This window comes from Quercus lobata, chromosome 4 (assembly GCF_001633185.2).
Source record: "Quercus lobata isolate SW786 chromosome 4, ValleyOak3.0 Primary Assembly, whole genome shotgun sequence".
NCBI classification, from domain to species: domain Eukaryota; kingdom Viridiplantae; phylum Streptophyta; class Magnoliopsida; order Fagales; family Fagaceae; genus Quercus; species Quercus lobata.
This window is the reverse complement of record NC_044907.1, coordinates 18,633,365-18,643,838: the sequence shown is the minus strand read 5'-3', so window position 1 is coordinate 18,643,838 and position 10,474 is coordinate 18,633,365. Positions and strand designations below refer to the sequence as shown.

General features: G+C 33.8%; 2 protein-coding genes across 2 annotated transcripts; both read right to left on the bottom strand.

The window, feature by feature from the left end:
* Positions 1 to 1,459: 1,459 nt before the first annotated feature.
* Positions 1,460 to 4,762, bottom strand: LOC115984741. The gene is made up of 6 exons (XM_031107754.1): positions 4,589 to 4,762; positions 4,282 to 4,522; positions 2,711 to 4,040; positions 2,186 to 2,291; positions 1,930 to 2,094; positions 1,460 to 1,786 (listed from the first exon to the last, which is right to left on the bottom strand). The coding sequence occupies exons 1-6, from the start codon at positions 4,760 to 4,762 to the stop codon at positions 1,460 to 1,462; spliced, it is 2,343 nt and encodes a 780-aa protein (XP_030963614.1).
* A 2,847-nt stretch (positions 4,763 to 7,609) lies between these two features.
* LOC115984740 lies at positions 7,610 to 9,389 on the bottom strand. Its single transcript, XM_031107752.1, has 6 exons — positions 9,170 to 9,389; positions 8,797 to 9,038; positions 8,462 to 8,683; positions 8,242 to 8,334; positions 8,050 to 8,151; positions 7,610 to 7,951 (listed from the first exon to the last, which is right to left on the bottom strand). Exons 1-6 carry the CDS (start codon positions 9,387 to 9,389, stop codon positions 7,610 to 7,612), a joined length of 1,221 nt encoding a protein of 406 aa, XP_030963612.1.
* Between the last annotated feature and the right edge of the window lie 1,085 nt (positions 9,390 to 10,474).

Below are 10,474 nucleotides of genomic sequence, written 5' to 3'. Positions count from 1 at the left end.
AGGCGTTTCGCTAATTGCCTAATGACCTTCATAGCCTTAGCCTTTTCTGGTATTTGGTCCGAGGACTAAGCGACTTAGAATTTTTCTTAAGTAGTTGACTTTTCCATAGGTTTGAGTCCGAGGACAATGTAATACCCTGGTTTTGTCCAAAACTTGCTTTCTTAAGTAGTTGGTTTCCCCATAAGTTTGAGTTCGAGGACCATGCAATACCTTGGTTCTGTCCAAAACTTGATATTTAAGTAGTTGGTTTCCCCATAGGTTTGAGTCCGAGGACCATGCAATACCCTGGTTCTGTCCAAAACTTGATATTTAAGTAGTTGGTTTCCCCATAGGTTTGAGTCCGAGGACCATGCAATACCTTGGTTCTGTCCAAAACTTGATATTTCAGTAGTTGGTTTCCCCAAAGGTTTGAGTCCGAGGACCATGCAATACCTTGGTTCTGTCCAAAACTTGATATTTAAGTAGTTGGTTTCCCCATAGGTTTGAGTCCAAGGACCATGCAATACCTTGGTTCTGTCCAAAACTTGATATTTAAGTAGTTGGGGGAATTAACCCCTCGGCTATGGCATGGGACCTTGGTTTAAGGGGAATTAGCTCCTCGGCCAAGCCCCTAGAACCATCCGCGCTGCTAACGCTACGAAGCGCAGCCCCTAGTAAAGAAACATAGCCCCTAGTGGAACTTTACGCTAGAACACTACAACCGGCTGTTGGAAATGACAAGGGGACTGTCTCGACCTACCACCTATGCCAAAACACAAGCCTTTCCCACAGACGGCGCCAATTGTAAGGCCACGATTTGTAACCACCCATAATAATGTTGGGTTCGCATGTAAAAAGGCCCAAACAATATCATTTGTAGAGCGTGGGTTTGAAAGGCTAGGCCTTACTCACAAGACAGTAGTTTTCCGTGGTGTTCATAGATAATTAAATCGTGTTCGCCCTATGAGTCTTTCTCCTAGAGGCGGGCTGGGAGGCTCTGATTTTTTTCCATTTTTCCCAGCCCCTTTCTCTGGATTGCTTACTTTTCCTTTTATACTAGCCTCTATCTCTTATCCAATGTCCACGTGTGGGTTCAATTTTTCAGGACTGATACTTGTCCCATCAGCCCATACCCAGAGTGGTTGGGGGTGGTTGTAAAAACTGAAGAGTATGGCTCTGTCAGGTGCAGAGCATTGAATGGCAATAAGGGAAGCTTTTCCTTTGTCCTTGGTCGTTATACTATCCAGCGTACCCTTCTCTATTGACATAGATATTTTAGATTTTTTCCCAAACTGGTTCTATACCGTTTTTGCCATTCTTTCCAGGGGGACCTCGGATATGCCGAGGACAGAATCATCCTCAGTTGTGTCTCAAGACTATTTGGATTTTTATTACCTATTCTCGGCTATAACCTTCCTCGGCTCGGGCCTTGGGCCTTAACATGAAATGGGCTAGGGTTACAAACTCTCTGGCCCCACAACTAGTAATCTTCTTCAGACTCAGAATCATCCATAAAATTCTCTTCATCAAGTGGAAGGGATGTATCGACTATGGTTCCATCCACATTATTTCGAGCCCAATTTAGGTCATCATTCACATTATTAGGTGGATTTTCAGTCACTGTATCATATGGCTCATTATCACAATAAATGTCTACATCATTATCACTCAAATTGCCATTACGAACGTCGAACACATCCCTTGGTTTTGTTTTGTCAACAACAAGCCAATCCTTGTCTCTTTCATCTTCAACATAATATACTTGTGAAGTTTGAGATGCCAAAATAAATGGGTCATTTGTCATTCTCTTCCCAACATGTATTAAATGTGAAAAACGTCAACCCAATCACATTTGAATAATATGTATCTCAAATTATCATAATAATTCAATTCAATTATGTTAGACAGAACACCATAGTAGGTAATGCCTCTTTCTGTTGCTACACTGACTCCACTGTTTTGAGTTTTCTTATTTTCCTCATAATCTTTAGTTTGGAATTTAGTACCGTTGACAACATATCGTTTCATTCGTCTAGCTTCAGTATTGGGTCCTTCAGCAAGCCATATAACTTTATTAGTTAGTTTCACCTTCTCAGTATTACTCATGGCCACAACCTAAAATTATATATGATATATCAATATGAGCTAAGTAATCCTTATACTACTTCTATTGTATGCTAAAAATTATTAGTAATGAATTACTTACATAAGTTCGAAACCAGTCACAAAACTCTTCTATATGAATCTTATTAATAACTCCTTCTGGTACGCGACGTGGACGTTTTCTGCTCTTTATTCGTTCCTTGTGTAACCTATATAAACAAATGTAGCATGTGTTATTATTAAGAGTTATCATTTGATTAACATGCTTAAATATGAATCATATTTATCAATATTACTTACTCGCGAAATGGAATAATTTCATTGCTATTGAATAGAACATAACGATGTGCTTGTACCCATTCAATTGAATCAAGTTGAATATTCGACATTGCTCTTGTAGCATCATCAATGTTTCTAATGGGTCTATTGAGTACTGTCTTAACGGATTCCAAATATCACGAGCAGAATATTAAGCACTCTTCTGCAATGTATTCTTCAGCAATAGAGGCCTTTGGATGAGCTTTATTATGCACATAAGACTTAAGTCTTAAGAGATACCTATTTAGAAACAAAAGATCAATAGTGGAATAATGGATTTTGTTGAAAAATTTAAATAATTATGACTTACCTCTCAATGGGATACATCCATCGGTAATGGACTGGTCCAGCAATTTTTGCTTCAGTGGCCAAATGGATGACTAAATGAACCAAGACAGTAAAGAAAGGAGGGAATATTTTTTCCAATTCACATAATGTCATTGCAATTCGAGACTCAAGTTTCTCAAGATCTTCTACTTGTAGGACTTTGGAACATACTTCTCTAAAGTAACAAGATAAATCTATTAAAGCCATACTGACTTTCTTTGGTAAAGCTCCTCTTATTGCTATTGGAAGAAGTTGTTGCATTATAATGTGACTATCATGACTCTTCAAACCAAAAATTTTGCGTTGTTTACGTTGGATACAACGTGAAATGTTTGAAGCATAGCCATCTGGAACTCTTATTTTCTTCAAAACTCTCAAGAAACTATCCTTTTCTTTTGGAACCATTGTAAAACAAGATCGTGGCATATATGTCTTATCATCTCCTCTTTTTTCTGGGTGAAGTGTATGTCTTATACCCATATCTTTTAGGTCAAGACGTGCCTTCAAGTTATCCTTAGTCTTGCGTGGCAATTCTAGCACTGTGCCAAGTACATTATCTATAACATTTTTTTCTATATGCATCACATCAAGATTATGCCGCAACATGTGATTCTCCCAATAAGGCAATTCAAAAAATATACTTCTCTTCTTCCATCCTTTTGGTTCTTGGTCTACGTCTTCCTTTCTCTTTCTTTTTCTTTTTTGGACTTTGGTCTTTTTCTTCCCAAAAATACAATTAATGCCTTCAGTTTGCACCATGATGTCAATGCCAGATGGTATAATAGGAGCTTTTTCCATTTCATCAGTCCCATCAAAAAAATTTCTATCTTTACGGAAGCGGTGATCTTCTTCCAAGAATCGTCGATGACCCATATAACAATATTTCCCTCCATATTTTAACCACTGAGATCGAGTATTTAAATTACAAGAAGGACACGCAAAGGCCCCTTTAGTACTCCAACCAGATAAATCACCATATGCAGGAAAATCATTTATCATCCACATCAATACTGCATGCATCTTGAAATTCTCATTAGAAGACACGTCGTAAGTTGATATTCCATCATCCCACAATTCCTTCAATTCTTCTATTAAAGGTTGTAAATACACATCTATATCATTTAAAGGTGAACTTGGCCCAGGTATAAGCAAGGATAACATGAAAGAAGATCTTTTCATGCACATCCAAGGAGGTAGATTGTATGGAATCAAAATGACCGGCCATGTACTATGACTAGTACTCATATTCCCAAAAAGATTAAATCTGTCAACTGCTAATCCAAGTCTAACATTGCGAGGGTCAGATGAGAAATCTACATAATGATTGTTAAATGTTTTCCAAGCAAGAGAATCGGTGGGATGTCTTATTATTCCATCATTTGTGTGACCCTTGGCATGCCATTTCATTGAAGAAGCTGTTTTGGGAGACATAGACAACCTTTGTAGTCTTGGCTTTAAAGGAAACCAACGCAAAACCTTAGCAACTTTTTTCTTTCTTGTCTTTGAGTGAAGCATTCATCAAATTATCCTTATCTTTCCTACTATTCTCCTTACCTTTCCCATTATTCTCCTTATCATTTCCACTATTCTTCTTATCATTCTCATTTGTTGCCCACCTAGAAGTATGATAGACTTTACACTCTTCATCATTGGCATTCTCTTTCCAAAATAACATACAATCATTTATACATGCATCAATCTTCTCATAACCAAGTCCTAAATCCTTAATAATTTTCTTAGCCTCATATGTGTCTTTCGGTAACTTCGCATCCAAAGGAAGCATATCTTTCAAAATCTAGAGCAACATTGTAAAAGACTTATTGCTCCAGCCATTAAGACACTTTAACTGATATAAAAGCACAATGGCAGACAACTTGCTAAAATTCTTGCACCCTTCATACAAATGTTGATCAGCATCTTTAAGTAAACTGTAAAACCTTTGCGCATCTTGATTAGGACCTTGCCTAGATTGTTGCACATTTGGGACTTCTTCTGGTTGTTCTGAAGAATTATTATTATCTCCAGATTCATTCATTATGTGGCCACGCAATAAATCATGCATCATATTAGGAATATCACCATATTCAATGGAAATGTCTTGTGAATTCAAGAATTCTTGTGCATTCAAGGTCTCTTGGACATGACTTGTACTAGTTTCACAAGAAGTTGTAGCAGTAGTCAAGGGTTCTCAATGGAAAAACCAACATTCATAACCATTGCAAAATCCAAAAGATACCAAGTGATCTCGTATAGTGTTGACAGCAAGCATAGTTGAATTCACACAGTTTTCACAAGGACATGAAATCATCCCATCCATAGTCTTTACTTTGGATGCAAACTTCAAAAAGTGGTTAATCCCTTGTACATACTCTTTTGAATGCCTAGGTTTTTTCATCTAGCTCTTATCCATTGGTATCAACTGCTCTACAAGAAAAATTAAATCAAGCTGAAATAAAATTAATAAGGCCATAAACAAAAACATTAAATTACAAACTTGCTCCACTATTAGGCCTACCTCCTTTAAATTTAGGAGCATGATAAATCCTTGCCCAAAAAACTACAAACTTGCACCATCAATTACTGTCTAAGTCTAGTTTAGTTTAATCTGGACCGCCAAATCATTTTTCATTGTTGACCTACCTAGGTGAATTGGAATATATTAAACTAGTCGCTAACCATGGAAAAATAATTAAAAGTGAGATCTGAAAGAAATTATTTGCAAAATTATGGTATTAGAATATATTACAATTAATGTAATATAAGTACTCTCTAAAATAAATACTTAATAAACACTTTTTTCTACATATTTTATAACACTAATAGTTATGTGTAAATTTTCTAACATATTGATAAGTAGAAGTATTGAGAATTTTTTTTTTTTTTTACTTTATAATTCAATAATTATAATGGATGGATATTTAAACATAAAAAGCAAACCAAAGCTATCCTCATGAAAAAATCAATCTTTTATAAGTATACATCAAAGCACCGTCCAAAAAAATTGGTTTGGTTTGATTTTTTTTTTTTTTTTTGGGGGGGGGGAGAAAAATTGCATTCAGTTTTATTGGGTTTGAATTCTAAACAATGAAAAGGAACCATAAACAGTCACAGACACAAAATAAAATAAAATCTTTACAAAACAAATATAGAGAAAGACATTAGCTTTGTATACAAACGTTAAACCCAAGATCCACACACACAAAAAAATAAAAAATAAAAAAGCACCAATAATAAACAAAATTGAAATAAACAACCAAGGAAGAATCTAAATCTGTAATCAAAATATGCCAAAACAATTTCAAAAACAAAAGCGTGAATGAGAGAATATTTACCTCGATGGAGAGATCAGAACACCCAAAGAGAAAGAGAGATTGAGAGTGCTTAGTATATATGCATATAGAGAGGCAACGTCCCAAAGAGAGGGATTTATTTTTCTATTTGGTTTTGGCTTTGACTTTGTGCAAGTCTGTGGTTCTAATCTTGGATTGTTGTTGTTCGTGTACAGCAACAAGGTCACAAGCATGAACCGGCCTTCTCTAATATATAAATATGTGATGTTATAGGGCTTTAGTTAGTGGTAGAATTCTATTGCGTGAGAATTTATATATATATATATATATAGATATATTTATATTTATTTATTTATTTATATATTGGCAACGTCCCGAAGAGCTTGATTGCACCATATTAAATCCTAGTCCCATTAATATTAGGATTGGGTTGCCAAATCCAATTAGTACTTGGATTGTTGTTGTTTGTGTATAGCAAGGTCACAAGCATGAACCGACCTTCTCTAGTATATAAATATGTGATATTATATAGCTTTAGTTAAGTGTGAATACACTAGGGTGCTCTCTCCTTATTTTCACAATACTTAAATATTAGCTTTTGGCTTCTATTTCCAAAAGAAGTTTGCCAACTTTTGAAGAACTAATTAATCTTCTTGCTTATGTGGGTGTCATTTTATCTAAACAATTTAATTTTTTTTTTTTTTGGTGAAACAAATAATTTTTATGTATTAGGATCAATCAGACCCATATGTTAATTTCATTTTTTTAGAAACAATTTCATGATGAAACCAACTAAAGACGAAAATCATAAATTCCAACCTATTGGACCACGTATAATGCTATTTATGTATTAGTCTAATAAAAAATTTGAAAATAAAATGACATAAACTTGCTCCTATAATAAGTCAGGTTAGTCGTGATAGCTAAGAAAATATTGTTTCAAATTCAGAATTTAAAAACTCACATGGACAAAGTAATTGCAGAAAATAATATTGTTTAAAATCCAAAATAAATAGCGATCTAGACACATAACAATAAAAACAATATAGTTTGGTACCCAAGCAAACATAAACTAATTAGGCAAGTGACAATAAAAACAAAGGCCATAATATTCTCCTTTGAAAGCATTAATCCCCAGGAATCACTACAACAGTGAAATATGCTTCCTCTTTATTGCTCCAATGCTACCTCATTAGTTCTCCAATATATTGTCATCTTTCCTGTAATATTAGAAACAATATATCTCCATTAGACAAAGTATGTTGCCATTTACAATACTTCTATTGAATAACATTTGAAAATATCAAGTGGTTTTCTTTCTGGTGAGAATCGTAAATCAAAAATTAAAAAATTGAAAAAAAAAAAGTTGATCAATTATCAATTAGAAAGAAATACAATAAAATAAAATAAAATAAAACTTACTTCAGTTTTCCATTTCATCAATTGTAGCAAAGGAATGCCATGGAGATTGTTGATGAGGGGAACCACTAGCCACATCTTTATCCTAAATTATGAAGTAAAACAATAATATAAAGATATAAAATAACATAATTTAGTAATCATAACAAAACATGTAAAGCATAAAGAATATATCACATATTTATAACCTGTAAATCAGCATTAGCAGGGAGTTGAATATGCTGCATAACCATTGCCAACTTATCTTCTAAGGTTGATACTTTATCTGTCAAGCGACGTATCTTATCATCTTTCAACCTCTCTTCTTCACTAGTTATCCTCATCCCTCCATAACAGCTATTTTTTGAGCCACTTTGGTTAGAAGGAGTTGGCCCGAATCCTAAACCCCGCACACGACCATGTTTCTCTTTACCCATTACCTTAGAAAACGCATCTGTGGAAGACCATGCTATACTTCCATTTGCACCTTCAGGCAAGTCACTAGCTTCTTGACTCATTAACTCTTTCAGTTTGTCCTAAGAATCAGGATAATAATTATAAATTTTGTTTTTTTAAAAAAGTGGAGAATGGTAGAAATAAAGTTCTTATACTAAAAAAATATGATGACACATACAATTTTCTCACTTGCATCCTCATTAACTGGCATCCCATCCTTTTTTTTGTGAAGCTTTACATATAGCTTCCCTCGATTTGGTGCAACCCCATCTTTTTTGAACTGCATCACAAATATATTAATTATTTTAATGGATGCAAATGAATGTAAGCAAATACACAAACTATTTCCAAGTACTAACTTTGTAATTACCATATCAAAGGCATGTTGTGCATAAGATTTTGATCCCGCAGTGTGTACATCTTTTTTCTTTTTACTGGCTTTCTTACCAGCCTTACTACGTTCCTACATTCAACATAAAAACACATTGATTAAAATTAAAGTTAATTCACTTTTCTTTCATTGATATTTATGAATAAGTGTTCTACCAAAGCATTAGATGCCATAATGTATAAGATAATGTTATTTATACCTGTCCATCTCTACTAAACCAAAAGTTTACAAGTGTAGCAAAATCTTGGCGATTCACTGTACTTGGGGCCTCAGCTACTATCCCTGCCGCAGTTTTTGACTCATCATAATGCTTTGCTTTCAAGGCGCACTTCCAATTCCTCCACTTTTCACCCAAACCCTTTAAAGTCTGACGTTTGATGATCTTTCTTTCTTCCTCATTTTTGGAAATGTGAAATTTTGACTGAATCACAAATACCAAAAAAAAAATAATAAAAAAAATAAAATGTAACCACATGAAAGAAACATTTAAAATTTTAGAAATAAATATAGCTTTTGGTACTAGAATTTTAATACCTCAATAATAGTCCAACTTTTTTCTTTGTAGTCATTAGGTACTTTACGCCAATTAAGATAACTAATTGGACATAAATTTGGCTTTCTTGCAACAGTGCCCACAAATCGATTAAAAATAATACCTTCACGTTCAACTGGCTGAAAACAACCATTAAAAGACAACTCAACCTTTTTCCCATCAGTTAAATTCCATATCTCAGACATACGTGTTATCCCACGTGTGCTACGTACACCTGCACGATCTATTTATACAAAAAACAAAAAAAAAACAAAAAAACAAAAAATGTGGTCAACAACAAAAGCATACTTTTAATTAAGATTTTCTTGTGAAAAAATGACTACAATTAAAAATATTTATTTAATTTCATAATACCTGTAATTTGAACATCTATATTTGTAGATTCCTCATCTGAATTATCATTTGCTTGAGGTTGAGGCACTAATAGGGCACTTGAACGATTAGCTGATGGGCCAAGTGATTGATCAAGAGGTAGTGTGTCTTGTGACTGATTAGGCCCTAATGACCCATGTGATGGGTCTTGTGGCTGTGGCTCAATTTCAGCATTAAATATACGAATCCGTTTCTTTCCCATATCTATTTGGAAAAATATCAATATAGATAATTATCAACACAAATCACATATTCATTATACATATATCCAACAAGGAATGTATAGCAATAATGCAAACCTAACAAATAATTTATCACCCTATAAGAATGCTTTTTCAGATAATTGGTATTGTGGGGTTACATAGAACTGATACTAATCATGGTTTTTGTGTACACAGCAAGTTTTCATGCGGGCTGGTGAAAGAAATAACTTAGCAAATGCTAGCAGTAAGATTAGAGAGTGTGAAGGATTTTCCTTGTGTAGTTATAGTTTTTTTAAAATTTTACTTTATTGCATTGACCGAATCTTCTTTATTCATCAAACCCATACATAATTACATCTATAAGCCAATTTCTCGTGATTGACATCAAGACCAAGAGACTTAAATGAGTAGATGTAAAGCATATAAATCAAAATGGCATACAAACAATGTTTAACCGAAAACACCTTACCACCTTCATTAAAATAAGTCTTTTTTTAAATAAAAAAAATAGAAACTTTTATTTGACTAAGCCAAGTATACAGAGTAAGGCTAGACCCAACTATCTTAATATTAGCATACTTTGACTACCTCTGTACAATCTATGACATTAGAAAGAGGACAAAAATGGATGAAAAAATTACAAACCTTTTGAAAAATTAGTTCCTCCTTGCGATAGAGAAGTGAAAGACAGATAGGGAAAAGAGACAAAAGAGAAGTGAAAGCAACAGAGACAGTTAAAGAGTGCCGAGGCAAATCAATATTTCGCGCCGGCGCCAAAATATATATATATATTTTTTTTAGAATACGCGCCAAAATATATCTAAGATTTGGGTATTACAGATAAAAGAGAATTTCAAACCTTCGGTTACACAGTTTTTATTTTTTATTTTTTTTAAGATATTAGTTTTTTTTTAATGGGATAAATATTAGTTTTTGATAGACATCTATTTTAAAATGAAGATTGCCAACGATTGAAGAGAAAAATGATCTTCAGGCTATTACGTGGGTCATGCTTTATCTAAGAAACTACATTTTTTTTGGTGAAACAAATAATTTTTATTTTATTTTTTATGGAAATAGATAA

Coding starts and splice junctions, on each gene's coding strand:
- LOC115984741 (XM_031107754.1), bottom strand. CDS start 4,762: ATGAATGAATCTGGAGATAATAATAATTCTTCAGAACAACCAGAAGAA. Junction 4,041..4,281: donor TAAGGAGAATAATGGGAAAG/GTAAGGAGAATA, acceptor ATCATTATGTAG/ATTTCTCATCTGACCCTCGC. Junction 1,787..1,929: donor AGAAAACTCAAAACAGTGGA/GTCAGTGTAGCA, acceptor CATGTTGGGAAG/AGAATGACAAATGACCCATT.
- LOC115984740 (XM_031107752.1), bottom strand. CDS start 9,389: ATGGGAAAGAAACGGATTCGTATATTTAATGCTGAAATTGAGCCACAG. Junction 8,335..8,461: donor GGTTTAGTAGAGATGGACAG/GTATAAATAACA, acceptor TGTTGAATGTAG/GAACGTAGTAAGGCTGGTAA. Junction 8,152..8,241: donor CACAACATGCCTTTGATATG/GTAATTACAAAG, acceptor TTTGTGATGCAG/TTCAAAAAAGATGGGGTTGC.